Here is a 22,837-nt window from a genome sequence, read left to right as displayed (position 1 = left end):
ATCAAAGAGGCCATGTAGCTGCTGTGGGTGAAGAGTGAATGGTCAGAATTTGAACCCAGGTTTATCTGACCCCAGAGCCCACATTTTAACCACCACACTAATCTGATGGGGCAGCATTCCCTAACCTACTGTGATCTTGGTGACAGTCTGTATTATTCTCTGGAAAAGAGGAGGGCAGTGAAGTTCTAGTCTAGAAGTTCTATGTGTAGAGCTGAGAGTATGTGAGAAATCCCTGGGGAGAGGGATTTTGGAACTCCCTGGGGAGTGGTTTGGGGAGGTACTTTGGAGAATAAAAGTAGGGAATTACTGTGGACCATACATTTGGGAAACTGGGAGTGTAACTTCCCTGCTCAGGATTCTTCCGTGGTTCTCTGTTGCTTTCAGAGCTTTAGAGAAATTAAGTAACTTTCCCAAAGCTCCAGAGCAAATAGATCTAGTTGTGAATGGCGATAAAGGCTGTGTTCATAACTGCTAAGCTGTGCTGCTCTTCTCAGAATGTGAAATCAATCACATGCTCCTTGGGGTCCATCACCTACAGACTGAAGTCGACAAGCCTTGGCAAGAAATGCAGGGCCCTCGTAGAGTCACTCACCTTCTCTTTTGTCCTTACTCCTACTGCCCGTCCCCTTGCACCTCAGCATGGAGCACAACGGTACTCCTTAGTGTCATGTACCTAGGACCTAGGACTTTGCACATTCTGAAATGTCCTTCCTCTTGTTTTGTGATGAAGATTTTATATCTTCCTTGAATATTTTCTTGACCCTTCTTCCCAGATTGAGTTATAACTTCTTCCCTTGGCTGCTTTTGGAGCTTACATATCTGTGTACTTGCTCATCATTTCCAGTAGAAATCCTTGAGTCCTTGTCCTCCCAGTCAGCATTAGAGCCCCTGCTCTGTGCTACCAGAGAAGTCTATGCAAACACTGATCTGCCTCTTACCACACTTTTTTGGATAATTTCTTTGCTTATGTGTCTGCCTCTTCTTCCAGACTATAAGTCGTTGAAAGCTTGTGCCTTGTTTTTATATATATCCCAACCACCAAGAATAGGACTTAAATTAAACTTAGAATATTAGATGCTGAGTTATAATGAGGATAGTTTTGATCAGATCAAAACAAGTGGAATATGTTGAGCAGTAATGTTGGTTCACTCAGAAAAAATAGATGATGATAAAAACACTACTATTTAATGAAAGATTATTATATGCCAGATATTAAACTCGGTGCTGAAATACATCATTCCATTATTCTAAATCAAATTCAAACTTGAAAGATATACTTTATTAGGTATATAACTTTAAAGCTAAATTAATATCTTATTAGATATAACTTTTAAAACTAAACTTTAAAAAATGCATTCAGGGCCGGCTCCGTGGCTTAGCGGTTAAGTGCGCGCGCTCTGATGCTGGCGGCCGGGGTTCGGATCCCGGGAGCGCCCCGAGGCACCACTTCTCCGTCCAACGTGAGGCCGAGTCCCACGTACAGCAACTAGAAGGATGTGAACCTATGACATACAACTATCTACTGGGGCTTTGGGGGGAAAAAACTGAATAAATAAAATCTTTAAAAAAAAAAAAAAAAAAAAAAAAAAATGCATTCATTTTCAAACTATTGCTGACTGGATAATAGGATATGTTAGGGGGGCTTTAAGTGGAGGTAAAATGTCCTTAGAAAGGGACAGAAGTCATCTTTGTGTCTTTATACTCAGTTTTTAAAATGTTACCACAAATGTGTATACTTGGCTACATGCAGAGATCTTCCGGAAAGAACACTGTAGTTATTTATAATTTGGACATGGCACGTTGGGAGAGACAGAGGGCTGTTGGAGAAGTGAGCCCAGATGAGACCCTGCATAATGCAGTGCTTCATGCCGTTATCAATAGTTAATTGTAAAGCCTTCATTAAGTGCCATCCTTACAACCTAAGGCCCAAAGTGGGCTACTTAAGGCCATGGTTACTTAGCCTAATTCTTGATTTTCATTCAATAGGAGACCTACTCATTAGGATTTCCATTGAGTAATTTTCGAACAGGATTCTCCTTGCTAATTGCTTTGTGTTTCCCATACAAGTATGTTTTCTCAAATTGATACGCTTATACTCACTAATAAATCATTTTTAGATATGTATTTAATTTTGGCTTTAATACCATTTATATGTTTCTCTAGCAATGTTGAATTATACTCTGAAATACTTGTAAATCCAAAATCTCAAAAAAAATTTATCATACCGTTTTCCCACACTTCTCATAGCACAATATAGCTTTTCTTTCCTTTTTTTGGTGGGGTTGGGGCTTGATTTCATTGTCTCCTTAATTTCTCAATATTTTGTGCTGATGGAAATGGATTAGATATTCTTTATTTAATCTAAATACTTAGAGTCCAAAGACTACATTAGTGCTCAAAATAAAAGATATTTAAGAAATTATTTTGCTTTCAACTCTTTCCATTATCAAGTAGAAATTCATTTTAAAGCTCTTTTGGTGGTTTTATTGCAGTGACACGGCAGCCAAAGCCCTGTGGGAAGCTTTACTGAACACCAAGCACAAAGAAGCAGTGATGGAAGTCCGGAGACATCTAGTGGAAGCAGCAAGCAGAGAAAACCTGCCAATCAAGATGAGTGTGGGTAAGTGTATCCACTTCACCCAGGACAGAGAGTGACTGCAGGCTCTGAGGCGGTTTATCTGAGCCTGCTCTGAACTGTGGGCCAACCTAGCGAGCATGACATCCAGGTAAAAATATTGAAGACATTTGTGAACTGTTGAAAAAGTAGGGAAGGAATATGTACACACTGCCCTCAGCAATGACCTCTTTTCTTAGACTCAACTTTGGGAACTCTAGGAGAGTCCTGGCTTGCAAAGAGTAATTATTTCAGTTTCTTTATATGATCTAGACTGTGAAAATTGGTCTGGACCACCTCCCCTTCATTCTGTTCCACCCCTGCCCTTCTCCTTTCCCCTCCCCCCACTTACTGTGGATAAAAGATCTCTTATTGGTTTTGGATTAATGAATGAACTACTATACTGATAAAACAATTGAGCAGTTGGGTATATTCTGGCCTGGCCCCTCACCCTTAGTGTGGTCTGCTAGTTGTCCAGTCACATAAGCATTGTCTCTTCTTCACCAGCGTATTACATATCTCATTTTTCTCATTTCTCATTTTTTTCACATTTAGCTTTGTCTTTAGTATTAGAAGAATCTGGCTGCAATGGAATTTAAGTTTTAAATGGCTTTTTTTCTTTTGATTAAAAAGTCAGAGAGCTAATGTTTTGCTTTTAGGAAAGGAATCTGGTGGGGCCGGCCCCGTGGCTTATTGGTTAAGTGTGCGTGCTCTGCTACTGGCGGCCCAGGTTCAGATCCCAGGCATGCACCAACGCACCGCTTGTCCGGCCGTGCTGAGGCGGTGTCCCAGATACAGCAACTAGAAGGATGTGCAGCTATGACATACAACTATCTCCTGGGGCCTTGGGGAGAAAAAGGGAAAAAAAGGAGGATGATTGGCAATAGATGTTAGCTCAGGGCCGGTCTTCCTCAGCAAAAAGAGGATTCACGTGGATGTTAGCTCAGGGCTGATCTTCCTCACAAAAAAAAAAAAAAAGAAAGAAAAAGACAAAACGGATCTGGCATTTTACTTTTTTGTTTTTTTAATTAATTTTATTAATATGGAAATATTTTTTGTTTTGTTTTTAATTATTTTATTGAGGTCATATTGGCTTATAACTGTGTAAATTTCAAGTTATATTATTATATATCAGTTTCTATATAGACTGCATTGTGTTCACCACCAATAGTCTAGTTTTTATCCATCACCATACATGTGTGCCCCTTTACCCCTGTCGCCCTCCCCCTACCCCCTTCCCCTCTGGTAACCACTAATTTGTTCTTCTTATCCATGTGTTTATCTTCCACATATGAGTGAAATCATACAGTGTTTGTCTTCCTCTGTCTAGCTTATTTTGCTTAGCATAATACCCTCAAGGTCCATCCATGTTGTCGCAAATGGCACAATTTTGTCTTTTTTAATGGCTGAGTAGTATTCCATTACATATATATACTACATATTCTTTATCCATTCATCTGTTGATTGGCACTTGGGTTGCTTCCACGTCTTGGCTATTGTGAATAATGCTGTGATGAACATAGGGATGCATAAATCTCTTTGAATTGTTGATTTCATGTTCTTTGGATAAATACCTAGTAGTGGGATAGTTGGATCATATGGTATTTCTATTTTTAATGTGGAAATATTTAAATATTGATATTGAATCTGGTTAATAGGTAGAATTTATTTCTGGAAACTTACAAAAGTTTACTTCTCTATTTTAAAAGTAAGATTTTTCTCTTATAATCTGTTCTTAGGTATCCAATAAATATTAGAACATTATACTGGGTGGGAAAATTTTTCCTTGCTGATATTCCTAGCCCAAGTTCTTGACTACTTATGAGTATAAAAATCAAACTATCAAGTTGAAATAGAAGAACAAAATTTTGGAAGTAAAAAAATGTGGATGAACCTAGAAGGAAAAAAGTTACTGGGTCATAATATGAAAAAAAAACCAATGACTTTCAGTGTGTTAGGTGATTGTATATGCGGGTTTAAGGAACATAATGATGATAAGAAAAGTGAATGTAATTAACATTTACTGAGTACTTATAATATGCCAGTTTTTCTTCTAACTCTTTACATGTGTTACCTTATTTAATTCTCACAGTAATTCTATGAGATAGGTACCATTAGTATCTCATTTTTCAGATAAGGAAACTGGAATAGAGAAAAATTAAGTTGCCCAAGGCCATACATCTGATAAGAGGAGGGACTGGAATTCAAATCCAGGCATTCTGATGTGAGAGGATATGCTCTTTATTTATAAAATCATCCTAATTCCATAAAACCAATACCAGAAGTCCTGTGTGTTGTTTTGGAGTAGAAATAAAGTTGCTAGTTTGAGAGCATCCTGGCATTTGACTGTTAATTCTAGTTCCTTTTTTCCTTCCTTCCTTCCTTCCTTCCTTCCTTCCTTCCTTCCTTCCTTCCTTCCTTCCTTCCTTTCTTCTTTCCGTCCGTCTGTCCGTCATTCCTTCCTCCCACCCTCCCTTCCTCCCTTCCTTCGTTCCCAATTCTAGATACACATTAAGAACATGTCTGTTTACTTTATAGAGTTTCTCATCCTTGAGTGTGTTGAAACAAGAACTACTTCGTATTGTGAGTCAAGAAAAGTAGGAATGCACCAAGCGTCTTGGTGATAAGGTTAATTTATATTGTGTTTCAGTGATATAACTTTATGATGCTATCACAGAGCATAAATCAATTTTTATTGCTCAATGCATGACTCTTGAAAGATCAACATACTTTACTTTTCTAAGGGGCTGTATCTTTTAAAAATAATCAGAGCCAGAAATAAATTTAAAAAAAAGACGGGTAACTTCATAAGGAATTCAAATTTAAATGTTTGAGTTTTCCATCGACCAAAAAAAAAACTTAGATAAAATGGTTGGCTTTATCCCAAAACTCCAGACATGGGCGAGGGTGGGGAGAGAAAAAAAAAAGAAGGAAAGAAACAGACAATTGTTCGCAAACTTTTGTTGTAAGAAAGACCAAAAAGGTTAACCCAAATCACACTCTATCCATGTGCCAACTATAATTTAGTAAAAGATAACACTGCGGCTACCCACTTCTGCTTCATATCACTAGTCAGAATTTCTGATGTGTCTCATTTCCATATACCAACAGAGACATAACCATGAACAGTGAAGAAAAGAGCTGGAACTTAAACATAATAAAACATTGGTATTTGAAAACTCCTTATCATATAGCTTATCGTAAAAAAAAAAATCGTGCGTTGGTATCTTAGATGGCTGGAATGTTTTTTCCAGCAGCGTTTAAAACTATGAAATATACTTTAAACTATGATCTGTTCTCCCAACCCCTGCTGTAAATTCTACTGAAGTATAAATTTTTCTGACTGTGATAGAGGCTTCTAGTACTTTTGAGGCATTAAACTGAAATGTTAATTCTAGACTGAGGATTCTCTTATATTTGAATTCACTGAGAGGGATCCCATCATTGAAACCTCAGATCTTAAATATAAAACTTCTCAGTACAAGGTAAGTTCACATTAAAACATAGCTTCAAGGAAAATATATATCATTCTCTTAAAGGAAAAAATTTAATTGCTAAAACAAAGAAAAAATTCATTTTATCATTTCACATATAAACATATGCCATCTTTCCTAGAGCTTCTTATTAAATTGTCAGTTAACTAAATAGATGTGTTCCAGAAAAGTGATTTTTAAAACACTGTAAACTGGATTGTATTTTTCCCACTGGCTTTCATAATGAGAAATGTATTCTGAAAGAAGAAAGTAAATAGACTCCAAGAAACTCATTTTTTGGATCTAAAATGTCCACTTACAGAAGAAATGAAGAGACGATGCTCATCTCAATTTCTACATTTTATAGAGAACTGTTTCTCTGGACACCGCTGTGATCGGGGGATCTTCACTGGTTCGTCCTATAGCTCTCTGCAGAATGGACATATTCCCCAGGGTTTAATGGGTGGCAGAAAGATCCCATTACAGCTGAAGTGAAACAGATGTCTCTATGACACTGTCCTTCCTTTTGCAGCCAGATTTCTTGAAAGAGTATTCTGTGCTTGATGCCTCTGTGTCTTTATTATTTTCTTGCTTAGTAATCTAGTGCAGTTTGGCTTCTGACACTTTTTACCGAAAAGTCTCCTAGAGCACTAAATAGAAGGGCATTTTCCTCAGTCCTCATTCTTCTTGACTTTGCAGCATTTACTACTAGACTATTGCTGCTTTCTTGTACGTCTCTCTCTGTTTTCTGTGACTTTGGGGTCTCCTGGTTGTGATGGAATGCAAAGTCAGTTATATCTGGAGGTGAATCACAGTTCTGTCACTTATTAGCCAGACTTCAATTTTTTTATCCATAAAAAATGGGGAAAATATCTATTTCCTGGAATTTTGAAGGAGAAAGAAAGCTCTGAGCAGAGTGAAGGTTATGACTATTAAGAAAACTGAAATTGGTGTGCTATGGGTATATTCTGTCTGTGGGAAAATCTATGTGGGAAACCAAATAGTGAGAAGGTTGTTTGAAGAGAGTGAAATCAAAGCAAACAAATCAAGTTAGCTGATTTTCCTCTTTCTTTCTGGGAAATGGACTGATTCATTCTTTCCATTTCACTTGTCCTTTTCTAGTCTTTATGCTGAATACCTCCCTTTTGATAACATATTCTTTCTTTACAGAGAATTCTGAATAATTTTTCCATTTTCAGCTTAGTAGCGATTACATTCTATTACCTCTCCCCTGACTCGGTTCACCCCACAAATCACCTTGACTGTACTTGGGATGATCAAATCTCTGTGGTGACACCTTTATAGAAAAATCTCCTGAGCTACATTTCCAGATGATCTGATCCATTACATTGAGATACTTCTTAATTTACTCTCCTGGTTCTGGGGTCCTATAGTGTCAGCCCTGTATACTCACTACTGTTTTCTCTTTTCCAAAGTAGATGTGATGAGTTCTTTCAACCATTCATGAAAAGACAAGCCTTGCCCACCTTTTACCATCACAGTTGCCTCTAGTTCTGAGACCCTGACAAAGCTCTAGTTTGTTAATGTCCCTCCTAAAATGTGATGTCCAGGGCCGAACAAAGGTGTCTTGTTCTTTACTTCTTTTTATAGACACTATATTTCTCTTAATGAAGCCCCAGACGAGATTAGTGACTTCTGCTTGCCATCAATACCACAGCTACTATCATTTCCTGCTTTTACCACTTAGCAATACTGGCGTTGAAAAACAACAATAAATCAAAATACTCTAAAATTTTATTTGGTATATACTTTTTTCAACATCATTGAGAGTACTCTGCTTCCTGTTATTGGTACTTGAGTTCATCCAGTTCTGGCTAGATAACAGCTCTGTTTTGATCACATTTATATCTTTTGCCTTCATTATGGAGAATTTTTTCTGGAATTAAGGGGAGCATGGTTGTGTGTGTGTGTGAGAGAGAGAGAGAGAGAGAAATAGGTGGGGAGATGTTAAACTTTGCAAAAAAGATACTTTAAAACCTAATAAGACCAACATACCATGTGATATATGGTAATTCGTAAAAGATGAGAAAATCTGGATGCCTCATAGGACACATACACTGATTATTAACTCTCACACATCGTGTCTTCTTATATTAGCTATTACCACCATTTGGGGAATGAGGAAGGGAATGGACTTTTATTGAATAGCTACTTTGTTTCAGGTACTATAACAGAAGTTTGTTTCATTTAATCTTCCTGATAATCTTGTGAATTTGTTACTCTGTTTTTACTTTCGTTTCACAGACAAGGAAAACTGAAACCCAAAAAGGTTAAGTTTCTTTTCCAGGATCGCTGTACTGTTGTTGTTATTGTCTCTCAGATCTAAACCCACCCTTCTCTGTAATGCCAGGGCTGGGACTTGGCAGACCACATTTCTGCTCTTCCGGCTGGCTCCATGTTAGACTATGATAATGAGGGGTGCTAGAGGGAGAATGCAAGGCTGGAAGGGGATGAGGCAACTTGCTCCTTCCTGTCTGCTTCCTGTGGACTTTCCTTCTGCTTGTGAGTGTCATGCCAACAATACTTTACTGCAGCAGTGGCAGGTCCTTCCTGTGGGAGCAGCTGAATCCAGTTTGCAGTTCTTCCAACACTTACAGAACCAGCTTCGTGGTGCTCCTCCCTCACAGGTACCAGCCCAGCTGAGTAGTGCTCTATTCTCAGAGGTCTGAGTTTCAGTTCACAAGTCCCTAAGTTTCTAAGTTTTAATAATTCCAACCTCTTCCCTTTGTTTCCTCCACCCCAGTGGTGGTAGCTGCTTCCAGCAGTTGCTAGGTACATGATTCCTTGGAGGTCTCTTTTTATCCTTTCAGTTACCCAGTTAATTCTGTGTGTTAAATTTTCTCTGTTCAAATAACTGATGTGTTTTCTGCCTTCTGCTAGGGGCCTGGCTGATACAGTCTTACAGTAAGTAAGCCGGGATGCAAACCTGGGTCTGTCTGACTTCTGTATCAGGCCTCTTTCTAGATAGAGGAGTCAAACTACTGGGAGTGGGAGGGTAGAGGCTACAGAGCTACAAACACAGATATGATTGTGCCATTCCCCTGCCTAAAACCCTTTGATTCTTCCCCATTGCCTCAAGATAGTGTCCAAACGTCTTAGCATGCTATTTGTAAAAGTCTTTCTGCCTTCTAGCCTCATGCTTTACCCATCTACGCCCATTGCTTTCCCTTCCTACTCCCCATTCCTCAGCATGAACTTCTGCAGATCCAGGTCTTTGTTGTTTTTGCCTGAAGTATTCCCCTTTGATTGTCCCTCCAGATCCACTCCACCCTTCTCTACCTGTGCTTCTGGAGGCTAACTATTGTGGGCTGCCTTAACAGGCTTTCCTGTCCTTGGCCTCTCAGTTGGGTTTGGCCAATGGGAGGCAGGGGCAGGGATTTAGAGGGTGAGAGGAGAGTATGGTTAAGGTATTGTTTGCCTGGCTTCTTCCCTGCCAGGATGCAATCCTTCTACCCTTTCCTTGTTGGTTTCCTTTAACACTCGTGATTTCCCTTAGCCTACTTTCTGGTAAAAAGTCCCTTCGTTAAGCTTGCTTTATTTTCCATGTTTGAGTGTGCCATCTTTTTCCTGCCAGGACCTTAACTAATATAACCACTCACTTTCCAACGCACACGTGTACATGCATACACACACATCTTTCCTGTCAAAACCCATCTTATTTTTTATGATCTAATACAGATGTCACTTTCTCTGTGGAACCATATCGAATTCCTTTGTACCCTTCTTTCTACCCTCTCCTCAGCAGGCTGAATTGATTGCTTTTGCTTCTGAAGACTCACAGCTCTTTTTCTTGTTGCTGTCTTAGCACTTACCACAGTGCAATATAATTAAATGTGTGTGGGTCCAAAACCTTGTTAGATAGTGTCTATGTCATGTTTTTCATTGGCTGCTTGACTTGGTACATAGTGGGTGGCTCTGTACTTGGTTGAATTTCTGGATTGCCTGATGAGGGTGGATGAATAATAGAGAACAATGAGTATTTCTACTTTTAGTTATATGCGTTAATATTTCTATTTACAAATTTCCTTTCTGATTTTTCATGTTCCTCTTGATGTCTCTGTAGCATCTGATTGTGTCTTCTTTCTTGGGTTCTTTTCCCTTGGTCTTCATGTCACTCTGATCTTCTGATTATCTTCCTCTTTCTGATACTTGTTTTATACCTTCTTTTCCTTCCTTCTGGTTTCCTAGAAGACTATAGATATTTTTGCCTCCCCTGTTGACCTTGCACATAGATATTCAGTTAATGATTGCTACTGATCTTAAAGCCTCACCATCTTCCATTCCCCCCTCCAAAAACAGAATGCTCATTTCCTATGGTTCAGTCTCCTGGCTTTTAAAATTCTCTCTCAACATTTTCTCTAACATTTCTCTCATCCCCTACTATCCTCTCTAATAGGCAACATCTTATATTCCTATCAGTACTGTTTTTGTTCATACTGCTATTATAGCAGTTACTACCAGACCCTGAGCAGTTTGGGTTGAGAACTCTTATCTATGCTTCTTAGTATCCTCCAAACCTAACACAGGACCTTGAACTTACTCTATACCCATAAATGTTTATGAAATGAATAAATAAGTTCTTGAGCTAATACTGTCAGTTGGTATTTGTTATATAGTTATTTAATGGATTGCTTTTTTTTTTTTTTTTTTGCTGAGGAAGATTAGCCCTGAGCTAACATCTGTGCCATTCTTCCTCTACTTTATATGTGGGACACCACCACAGCATGGCTGGTGAGTGGAGGAGGTCCATGCCTGGGATCCTAACCCACGAACCCAGGCCACTAAAGCAGAGCATGCCAAACTTTGACCACTCGGCCATGGGGCCAGGCCCCATGGATTGCTTTTTATATCACTCTCCCATGGAATCCAAAGTGACATTGATTTCGATCGTTGGTTCTCGAACTTTTTGGTCCTAGAACCCCTTTACATTCTTAAAAATTATTGATGACCCCACAGACTTTTGTTTATGTGGATTTTATCTATTGATTGATAGATAGAAAATATCACATTAGAAATTCAAGCAGGGAAAAATTTTAAGATAGTTATTTATTAATTAATATAAAATATGACAAACATAATACAGGTAAACATGAGTAACAGATTTTTATGAAAAATAACTATATTTTCTAAAACAAAATAACGTAGAGTGGCACCGTTTTACATTTTTGCACATCTCTAATGTCTGGTTTAATAGACAGCTGTATTCTCATATCTACTTCTTCACTCAATCCATTATAATATAGTATTTTGGATGAAACATGTAAAGTAAAGCTGGAATTACAAAGATACGTAATTGGAAAATGGAGGAGTATATTTTAATACCTTTTCAGAAAATTACAGATAGTCTTCTTTGATACTACACCAATTTTACAAGAGCTAATTTCTTACAGTTTAATTACAACATGGAATATGAAATGATATCATTGAATTTTCCATACTCTGTTAAATTAAAACCCAGTGGTCTCTCTTGCACTTTGAATGGATCTTTTATACACACATTATTTTATACCGTTGTGTATTAGTAACTTGGAAAATATTGGTTCACTAAATTATGCAGCTCTTCCAAATGTTTACATATATAATACAATGTAACAAAACCACTTTTGTTGATATCCCTACTGATATCATTAGACAATTTTTAATTATTGGGAATATAAAGATATAGGGCAGTACAAGTTTTCCGAAATTATAATTTTCACATGAAAACTTGACTTTTATCATTGACAATACAAACTGTCAGTTGTTTTCCTTGAAGTGACAGGCTGGAAAAATGTATAAAGAACCATAATTTTTCAGTTGTCTCTTCCAGTAAAAATTGTGTGCCATGAAAACAGTGGCTAGTTCAGTTCACAACTCAAGTAATCATACCACTGCTTTTCCTCAAGATAATCATTGTACTTCAATGTACAATGCACCAGAAGTGCTTTTTATATATTTCCCATTTCTTTAACACAGAATATTTAATTTCTTTACACAGAATTTCTTAAGGGTTGAGATTTGATAAAAATTAATAACATTTACAGTTTCATCATGCCCATTCTGAAGTGAAACTGACTACTCCTATAATTTGGTCCACTGCCTGTATTGGTGCTAGGGCACCAGCACTTTTACCCACCATTGTAATACAGCATTGTAACAAAATCAAGTAACATCTTAAAATTATTATTATTAATAGTTTTAACTTTTTGACTATCTAAAAGTGTCTCAGGGACCCAGGGGTCCGTGGAACATCTTTGAGAACCATTATTTAAAAGAATGCCATATTTTTGGGGGTATGAGATTGGCACAACTTCCTTGAAATCATTTGAATCATAGTTGTCAAAATAGAAGGAGGGAAGGCTCACTGAAATTTTTTCTGGACATTTTCCAGATCTAGAGGTAATAGACAATTGTTTATACATTTAAAAGATATTTATTATGTGTGCATACTATGTATTAGGTCCTTGTAGGGGATAGGAAACATATAAAATATTATCTTGTCTTCAAATGAACAAATCATTTAACTTTTCTGAATCTGTTTCTCTATCTGCAAAATGGAGATTCTATTACTTGCTAATTGATAATCAGATGAGATGATTTATATGAAACATAGTGTTTGTGAAATTCAAGATGTTCTCTAAAAGGAGGGTATAGCAAGATGAAATTATTAGTTGTCTCCTGGGCAGATAAGACCCATTATAAACATAATGATCAATGGTCATGCAACTGCATGTGAAGAGTACTCTACCAGATCTCGGGTTGGAATTACTCTGTCTGTAGGATTTGTTCCCTGATCATCTCAGTTGGGAAATGTGTGACTAGAGTAATGGTTTCCAGAAGTGAAAGTAGAGATTTCGGATTTAGTTACGTAATGATTATGTTGACCTAAGTAATGAATTTCTAAAGGAAATATAAAGTTGATCATTCAGAGAGAGAAGGTAGAATGAATGAGAAGAGGGTTGAAGGCAGAGCCCTAAGGAATACATCCATTTAGGGGTGTGAAGAAGATAGAGAATCTAGAGAAAGAGACAGAAGGAGTTTTCATTGAATTAATAATTAATAACGCCTGAAAGCCTTAATGCTTACCTCTTACACCCCATCACCTAAAATAGAACTTGAGTTGCCTCTCTTTCTCTATTTCCTCATCTGAAAAATGGGATTCTGAATTTCTAGTGTCCCTTCTTCAAGCATCTACCCTCTGGCTCTATATTTTTAACTTAAATTGGTGCATCATCTTTTTCTTTTTTTTCCCTCCTTCTCCTCTTCCTCTTCCTCCTCTTATTTATCTTTATGTTTTCTCAACATAAGGGATCTTCAACATAAGATTATGGGCTAGGAGTTTAAAAACCCTGAGAGAATGATGTGAGAAGGCCTATGGCTGCAGGGTGGGAGTTTCTTTACTTAGAGGCTCCCCTAGGAGCAGAAATTGCTTCCAAGGCAGAGTGGACCCACCAAGGAAATGCTCCTTCCCTGGCAGCCTGGTAATCTGCCCCCTGGATAACAGGCATAATCTATCTGTTCCCTTCTGTGCTCTCTGTTGAGTTTGTAAACTTTGATGCAGTTAGCCTCAGGAAGTCTGCCTTTCCAAAGAAAGCCAAACCGTAAATGTATCTGGTGGTTTCATACTTCATTGTTTTGTATAACTTTCAGGGAGATTTGTTTATTTTCTATTTGTGACTCCTGGTCCTGCAGCAGTTATACTTTATTCCATACTTTCCTGAAAACATATCTTGCAATAGATTTCTGAATGTTGCACCCATTTGATTGAATTGATTCATATAATTAAAAGGCTCTTTTCACATTAGTTTCTTATCCTATCTTTGTAATGCTGTAGAGCTCAAAAATTTGTGTAACAAGAAACATATACCATTTAAAAGATAATCCAGAAAACTTTCCTCAGTATTTATGGTGTTATAAAAATAGACATCAATTCCCAGCTGGGCTTTATCCAAGTTTCACTATACAGATGTCTGTATATACTGCCCTTCAAATCCCTACAGGGGATTTATAATGCCTTTCCTCTTCCCCCTTCCCCCTTTAATAACTTGTTTCAACGTCTAATAGTCATCACAATCGTGAAATTTTTTTCTCATGTCTGACTTAAGTTTCTCCACCTGCATGTTAACCATATTTCTTTGCCCTTTCACCTCAACAGAGGTGGGAAGCAGGCAGTTATTATTACTCTTCTATTTCTTTATTTGTTGAAAGACAATACTTTGTTGATTGTACAAATCAGTGGTAGTCATAAACTCAAATTTCCCAGAGAAAAATACATATCTGTTCATTCTACATGAGACAGACATGGTTTTATTTCAGAACAAAGAGACTATTTAAAAAGTAATACTAGCAAATGCTTCTAGAAAATTCATATAGTAATGTATGTAAAATAAAAAGTGAATGTACATCCCCCCTCCTCACCATCTTGCTCTTTAATGTAACCTTTGTTCCTAAATTAGTATCTTGCCTTCCAAGCCTTTTTCTATGTAATTAGGTAAGAAAGTAAGTAAATAAACAAATAACCAAATAATGAGAAAAATAAAATCAAGGTCCATAGTAGTAGAATGGCAATGTGGTTTCCATTGTGATTTTTTGCTCTTGCTCCCATTAGGATTTTGGCTACCCAGCGTAAAATACCATGAAGGAAACTTAATCCTATAGTTGTACCTCATTTTAAACATTACATAATACTTTTAAATTAAGTTAAATTTAATCAAATTTAAAATGTTTGGAGAGATTGATACAACCATGGAAAACTGACGGTATTGACTAAAGCTAGGTATACACCCACCCAGCAGTTTCACACCTGGGCACATATCCGTTAGAAATGAGTGCTTATATCCACCAAAGGCATGTATTAGAGTATTCATAGCATCATTATGTGTAATGGCCCCAAAATGTAAAACCTAAATGTCCTTCAAAGCAGAATGGATAAAGAAACTGATATAGTCATATAGAGCAATAAATCACCATAAAAAAATTGCAATTTTAGATAATGTTAAACAAAAGAAGCTAGACACAAAAGAGTACATATGTATAATTCCATTTATATGAAGTTCAAAAGCAGACAAAACATGATCTCTGGTGATAGAGATAAGTGATGGTTTACCTTCGTGGGATTATTTACTGGGTAAGTATACGAGGGAGTCTTCCAGAGTGCTGGACATATTCTATACCTTCTTCTGGATGGTGGTTACATGGATAGATACATATGTAAAAATTAATTAAACTGTACACTTGAGATTTGTGTGCTTTACTTTATGTTATGCTCCTCCCTTTCTACCTCCATTACACCTGAGGCTTCTGAGTCTGGAGTTGCTTGTACCTTCTGGGCAGGTAGCTCCCTCTGCGATGCAGTGCCCTTCACATATTCTAGGCAAAGCCTTTTTGGGTGGCTGAGGGTAAGTAAGAGGTTTATTTTTATTGTTTGTTTTGCTCTATCATTTAGTACTCTTCCATTCCTCTTTCACCTTCCAGGAATTTGTACTTCAATTAAAACATTTATTTAACACAATAAAAATGATGATAGTATTATTAGTTAAAAAGTCAGAGTTCAGTTATACTTGAATGTTCTCATTTCTTTTTTTTTTTTAAAGATTTTATTTATTTATTTTTTACCCCTAAAGCCCCAGTAGATAGTTGTATGTCATAGTTGCACATCCTTCTAGTTGCTGTATGTGGGACGCGGCCTCAGCATGGCCGGAGAAGCGGTGCGTCGGTGCGTGCCTGGGATCCGAACCCCGGGCCGCCAGCAGCGGAGCACGCGCACTTAACCGCTAAGCCACCGGGCTGGCCCTGAATGTTCTCATTTCTGTTGTTTCTCTGTTTCCTAGTATAACTAAGTACAGTTATGTCTTCCAACTGAAAATTTCATTCAGCTTATATTCTAATATGTATGGATTTATAGCTATATGTCTTTTTTATAAAGAGGAAATTTGCATACAGGCTGTCTTCTTGGGGTGATGAAAATGTTCTGAAACATTAATAGTGGTGATGATTGCAGAATTCTGTGAATATACTAAAACCCACTTGAATTGTACTCTTTAAGGGTGAATTTTATGGCTTGTGAGTTATATCTCAATAAAGCTGTTATTTTAAAAAAGAGCTCTTGGAAATAAGGATATTATTGTGAAAATAAAATTCAGCCAAAGTTTAAGATAAATCAAGGAAATCTCATGAAATAGAGAAAGAACAGGACATTGAAAAGATGACAGAAAAGATAAAAGAGAGAACCAATCCAGGAGGTCTAAGAACTATTGGAGCTTTCGGAAAGAGAGAGAAAGCAGAGGGTAGGAAACTAGCAAAGAAAGGGTGTGAGACTTTCCCAGATATGAAGAAAGACATAGTCAAATTGAATGGGCTTTCTGAGAAGCAAGTAGAAAGAATAGAATGCCTCTAAACTAGACATAATCACCGTGAATCCTTAGAGTACAAGAGAATGGGAGGAAAAAGAAGCTCACCTACAGAGGAGTAAGAATGAGCATAGCATTCAACCCTCATCAGTAACCCTGAGCCAGGAGATAATGAAGCAAGGCATTCTTTTCAATCTAGAATTCTATACCCAGATAAACTATTATTCCACTTTGAGGGCAAGAAAAAGCCTTTTCAGATGTAAAAAAAAACATTGCTTTCTACACACGTTTTCTGAGGAAGGTACTTGAGGGTGTCTAGCAAAACAAGGTGGTATAGCAAGAAAGAAAAATCAGGGATTTAAGGAAACAGTGTTCCAACAGTAGAAAGCAATAAAAGGAGTTCCAGGCTGCTGGCTGTGTAGAAAGGCCTAGAGAACAATCCATCCATGATGGAACTGGAGAATGAAGGGGTTTGGTAGTAAAGTATTCAGAGAAGAAAAAAATAACTCCAGACATAAGACAGTGTATTTGAGACTAGAATACTTTACAGCGTTGATTAAGGCAGGTAATGCCAAAAAAAAGTGCCATCAAGCATTCTCAGAGCATATTATATGTATAAGGCAATGTAATCATAGCACATAGTTTGGCTCTGTCATTAATAGTTATATAGTTCCTAATGATGCAAACAGTATTGATTGATTTTGAACTTTTCAAATCAAACTGTAGAAAAAGCACGTAAGACTAAATTATTGTTACAGAACAAAATATAAACACTATCAATCTTGACCAGGTAAAAATAGAAGTCCAGATGATTTGAAAGATGAAAAGGGGAAATAAGAAGTAAAGGGAAGGGTAAGGGGCGCTAATATCCTCTTCTTAGCACATGAGAAGCCGTAGGGTACCATCTGTACTTGACAGAACAAAAAAGAAAGTTTAAGTATATCATGTAAATTACAAAGATAACCAACAGATGAGGGCAGAAGTGTTTGGATTCTTTTGTCTGCTTATGGACTATCTCACGATCTCTTTGTTGTTGTGTGTTCCTATCCCTTTTTATTCCTTTCTGTCATTCTGACAGAATGAGGAGACGATGTAAACCTATGTGCTCAGTCTACCCTCTGAGCTTTTTGTACATAATTTACAAATCCCTAAACCATCTTTCATACAAACGATTCTGGCTCTCTTCCGTCAACTGTTGAATTAACATTTGAAATTTTCTCTGATGGTGCTGCCTACCAACCAATAGTTTAATTTTAGTAGAGCTGCCACCTTTGTCTATATATCAGTGTGGGTGTTTTTGCTATCATATGTGTGCATTCCTGGAAAACTTGTTTTGCAAAATCACGTACTAGGCATCAGGGCTCATGATAAAAAAATATCATTAGCAGGAGCCCATTCAAAAACCTATGCAAATTTATAATCAAAACGCTAACGAAAACAATAAGAATTTTGATAAAAATATTAGCACACTTAAAAAGACATGCTAAATTCCTATATATAAAGAAATGTTACAGCATGTATAAGCCTTTATGTGAAGAAAAGAGTGGAAGGTAGCTCACTGGAAGGGGATGTAAAGAGGAGTTGAGGCTGTTTAGTTATGGAGGCAAAGGCAAAATGCACTGAAAATCAGGGAGACTCAAACAGGAAGTACTTCCAAGATAGGGCATGTGGCCAAGCAGAGCCAAGAGGAAAAATGGGATGCATGGCGTGGCACACAGCGCTCAGTCTGTCTTGTGGCTTGCAGTCTTCAGCTGTGTTTGTTTACTTTGTGTTCAGCTGCTGTTATTTGGTGGCACAAGGTGTTAAAATAATGAGAAAAAATAACACATGAACAGATATGATTTTTGTGTTGAAATTATTCCTGTTTGTCAATTATGTGTGAGCTAATAAACCAGACTTTTAGCAGATCATATTATATTTAAATGTTAATATACTTTGTTTTTATTATATTAGAGAAATGATTGAAAAGGAGACAAATGAAATGCTGATATTTAATTTCTGTGAGTCAAGTCTTAAAACACATAAATTTGTTTATTCAAATTTTACACAATGGGTTTTCAGGAAAGTGATGAATAAAAAACATGCAATGACAGTATTATTATTTCTTTTGTTATGAGGTTTTTAAAAAATATATATAGTAGCTAATTATGCTGTTTTAGACAAAATTTTTGATAGTGGTTTCTTTCTACCATTAAGACACAATTTTGGGATTAAATCAAACATAGCACTGACAGAATACTCTTTATTTTAAGAATATCAAGAAAGAATCATATCTGTTTAGATATTTTAAATATATTTTAATAAGCCACAAAACAGATTGAGAAAGTTATTTATCAAATGTATGTTGTGAATGGAAAAATAGGCTCCATAATGCAATTGAATACAATTGAATTCAATATTGTAAGGATCACAGATAATATTAAAATATTAAATCCTTTTATTTTCCAAATCGGTTCCCTTTCCCCAAGAGATAATTCTATTTTAATAAGAGTTTTAAAATGTATATATTTTAATATATATAGTTATATGTTAATATATATGTTAATTATATATTAAAATATATATATTAATATATGATTATATAATAAATATATTTTGATGGTTGATAAAGTTTTGTGTTTTTCTCTTAGCTTAGTTACAGTCAGAAGCCTGTTTTTCTTTCTTAAGAGCTATAAAAAAAAGCCTCATAGCTTTTCTTACTTGAAAATCATTTTTCAAATTTCAAAATTGTCACTTTTCAAAAAGTTGCTATATATTATGTGGTCTTGATATAAAATAACCCTTGTTTTTATGGCTTTAAAAAATGTATTGCAAGGCCTTCTGGGTTGACATTTTAAAATCACCATGTAAATCTGCCTGACAAGTTTGGTTTTTTTTTGGTAATGTGAGATCTGAATAAATGTTTCGTCTATTACTTTTTCAACACCTGGTTCTAGTTGCTTGCTGTTTTAGTTGATATGAACTGAGAAGCTTTCTCAAGTCGTTAGTCTCACTATAGCATTTTTGATAGTCAATTAGTTGATTTTGACTTGTTTTATGTAAGGTTTGATTAAGTTTAAAATTTTTTAAATGTCACTAGCCTATATTTTGAAGCATCTGTGTGACGTACTCTTTTACTAATTCCAATTAGCATGTTATGATTAAAATCTGCTCTCAAGATGTATCTAATGAAGTGTTACTGGCATGTGTGTGTAAGAAAAAGATATACAGAGGGAACAGAATAGAGCAGCAAGGGTGAATAATTGCTAAATTCACAGTGTAGTGTTTTGTTGGCGTTTCCTGTTATGAAATATACCCATTTGTTCCTTTGGATCACATGCCATATGTGGGAGGGTGACATTATGTAAATATGGTAACTGAGTCTGAGATTGAGCCAAGAAATGCTCACTGGATGAAAAGTTCAACTATGTTTTTGACTTGAAGATACTCTTTAAATTGAACTCTGGTTATTACAATAGAAATCTAAACCAACCTTCTGATGATTTCCATTTCTTGTGGTCTCTCTAAAAGACAGTTGTATTACGAATGGATTGTATGTATTTTGAGCCTGTTTTAATTCCTTCTCTTTGAGTTGAGGAGACAGGGTTGGAGAGAGAGGCAGTTTTGCAACATATAGAGTCTTTCACACTTTTAAGACGTTTTTTATTTTTCTTTAGCAGTATTTTCATAATCATGATTAAGTAATTATTTGTATAATTGCTTAATGAATATCTCTCTTGATAGACTAAGCTGTATGTGTCCAGGAACCACTCTGCCAGTCACCAGCAGTGCAATGTATAAACAATTAAAAGAAGCTCATGGCAATCTTAGATTTGAACCCGTTTTGTATGAAAATTTGTTTTCACTTACTTAATGTTGATAGGTGTTAGAAGATTTCATTGTGTAAAAATGTTAATCATTTGCACAAAAGGTCCCCATCTCCTAAGAGAGGAATGACATGTAATAGGCTGAATTAATTAGGAGAGCATCATGGGGTCATTTGTCTTCTTTATTTGTTGGCTATCAGGACAGAGATTTTTGTCTGCTTTGTTCATGGGTTTATTCCTAGCAGCAAGAACAGTGCCTGGCACAGAAATGTATGTTGAATCAATGAATTGATAAAAGTTAATGACACTCACGACTCAATAATAAGAAAATAAACAACCTAATAAAAACTGGGCAAAAGATTTGGACACTTCACCAAAAAATATATACAGTGGCAAATAAGCACATAAAAAGATGATCAACATTATTAGTCATTAGAAAAGTACAAATTAAAATGAGAATGAGATTGCTATACACCTATTAGACTGGCTAAAATAAAAATAACTGGCAATACTAGGTGCTGGTGAGGATGCGAGGCAACAGAACTCGCATATGTTGCTGATGGGACAGCCCACTTAGGAAATCAGTTTGTTAGTTGCTTATAAAGTTAAACATACATTTAGCATATGATCCAGCAAACCCAGTCCTAGAAATTTACCCAAGAAAAGTGAAACCATATGTCCATACACACATAAAAACCTGAACACAAATGTTTGTGAAGGCTTTGTTCATAATTTCTAAAAATTGGAAACAACCCAAATGATCATTAACTGGTGAATGGCTAAATAAATGGCTAAATAAACTATGGCACACTCATAAAACAGAATATTGCTTAGCAAGAAAAGGGAGCAAACTACTAATACAAGCAACGACATGGATGAATATCAAATACATTACGCCAAAGTGAAAAAAGCCAAACTCAAAAGGCTCCATACTGTATGATTCCATTTATATAACATTCTGGAAAGCCAAAACTATGGGACAGAAATCTGATAAACATAGGTAAGTGTTCACAGTCCCTGGGGATGGGGAAAGAGCATTGCCTACAAAGAGGGGGAACTTTTTGGAATGATGGAAATGTTCTATATCTTGATTATGATAGTGCTTATCCACCTATATGCATCTGTCCGAATTGGTAGAACTGTACACCAGAAAAGGGTGAATTTTACTGTATGTAAATTATACCTTTTTTTTTTTTTAAAGATTTTATTTATTTTATTTTTTCCCCCCAAAGCCCCAGTAGATAGTTGTATGTCATAGCTGCACATCCTTCTAGTTGCTGTATGTGGGACTCGGCCTCAGGATGGACGGAGAAGTGGTGCCTCGATGCACACCCGGGATCCGAACCTGGGCCACCAGCATTGCAGCGTGCGCACTTAACCACCAAGCCACAGGGCCGGCCCTGTAAATTATACCTTAATAAACCTGACTCAATACCAAAGAAAGAAAGAGTTAGTGAGGCTCTTCTCTATTAATACTTAAGCAAGCAAATCTTTAGCTTGCTGCTTTGAGAATCAGGAATGAACTCATGCTTTACCAAGGGACCAGAGAAACTAGTGAGACTCACCTCCCTAATTATCATTCCCATTATTCTTATTCTTTTTAGATGCTCACCCTGATAAACTGGTTATAAGGAACTTCAAAATTCTTGATCTCTTCAAACAATGTAATGAAAAGGTAGAAAGAATATGTTGCAGGCTTATAAGTTTCTTGTGGCAAGGTCTTTATTTTGTGTATTATGATCTGTAGCAAAAACCATTTATTAAGTGATATCTACCAGTTAGCGCCGTGTAAGACACAACTCTCAGTGCCTCAGGTGGGGCCAATTGATGCAGCAGACACCTTGTTTGCCGCCCCATAGAGTTGCTATGAGAATCAGGAGAGGGCATGTTTGCACTGTGTAAACTGTGAAGTGCTAAATAAATACAGGTGGTTTCGTTGGCAAATATTAACAAACCTAAATATGACAAACAAACTTAGGTTTCAGGCATCAGAGAGCAACCTACAAACATGGTGTAGATAGGATGAACAGGAAAGATTTCCTTGGCTTGTATCTATGTTGGGCCCCATTGCTGCCTTCTTGCTCAATGGGGAGAATCTGTGGTGGTCAGGAGTTTTGTTTATAGCACTGATGAATGGCAGGAATGAAATTTGACACCGTGGAGAGTGGGAAGTGACTAAATTGAAGGGCTGCTTTGGAAAAAGCTGGACTTAGAGGCTCAGAAGGAGTGAATCTTCAACAGATGTTTTTTTGTTTGGGGTTTTTTTTTGGTACAATCTCTAGTCTTTTATGAGGCAGGGTCTCTTGTTCTAGATCTGAGTGACCATTGTAGTAAATGTGCTGTGTCACCCATACCAAATCCTTTCTTCTTCTATCTCATCTTCCAGTGTTTTTGCCACCCCAGTTCTCCATACATTTTTGTTTCATGTAACAGCCAGCTTTTATCCTCATGAATATTGTCGTGAACCCACTGATATCAGTGGTAAAATTTCAGCTATAGTCATGACAGATTTCTCCTCTTACTTTAAATACATACACACACACAATTAGAAATCTTGTCTTTTTGCCTCTTAGATTGCTAAATCATGTGTCTTGG

General features: G+C 36.7%; 1 protein-coding gene across 1 annotated transcript in view; it reads left to right on the top strand.

Annotated features, from left to right (window-relative positions):
• The window catches only part of SCFD2 (sec1 family domain containing 2), a 386,325-nt gene that overhangs the window by 53,916 nt on the left and 309,572 nt on the right, over positions 1–22,837 (top strand). The window contains exon 3 of the mRNA XM_004419062.3: positions 2,493–2,620. Within this exon, the coding sequence (XP_004419119.1) occupies positions 2,493–2,620 (128 nt within the window). The remainder of the gene's footprint in view (positions 1–2,492; positions 2,621–22,837) is intronic.

This window comes from Ceratotherium simum, chromosome 8 (genome assembly GCF_057802395.1).
Source record: "Ceratotherium simum simum isolate JZ-2026a chromosome 8, ASM5780239v1, whole genome shotgun sequence".
Classification (NCBI taxonomy): domain Eukaryota; kingdom Metazoa; phylum Chordata; class Mammalia; order Perissodactyla; family Rhinocerotidae; genus Ceratotherium; species Ceratotherium simum.
Note: the sequence above shows the minus strand (reverse complement) of the source record. Positions and strands in the feature narration are given on the sequence as shown.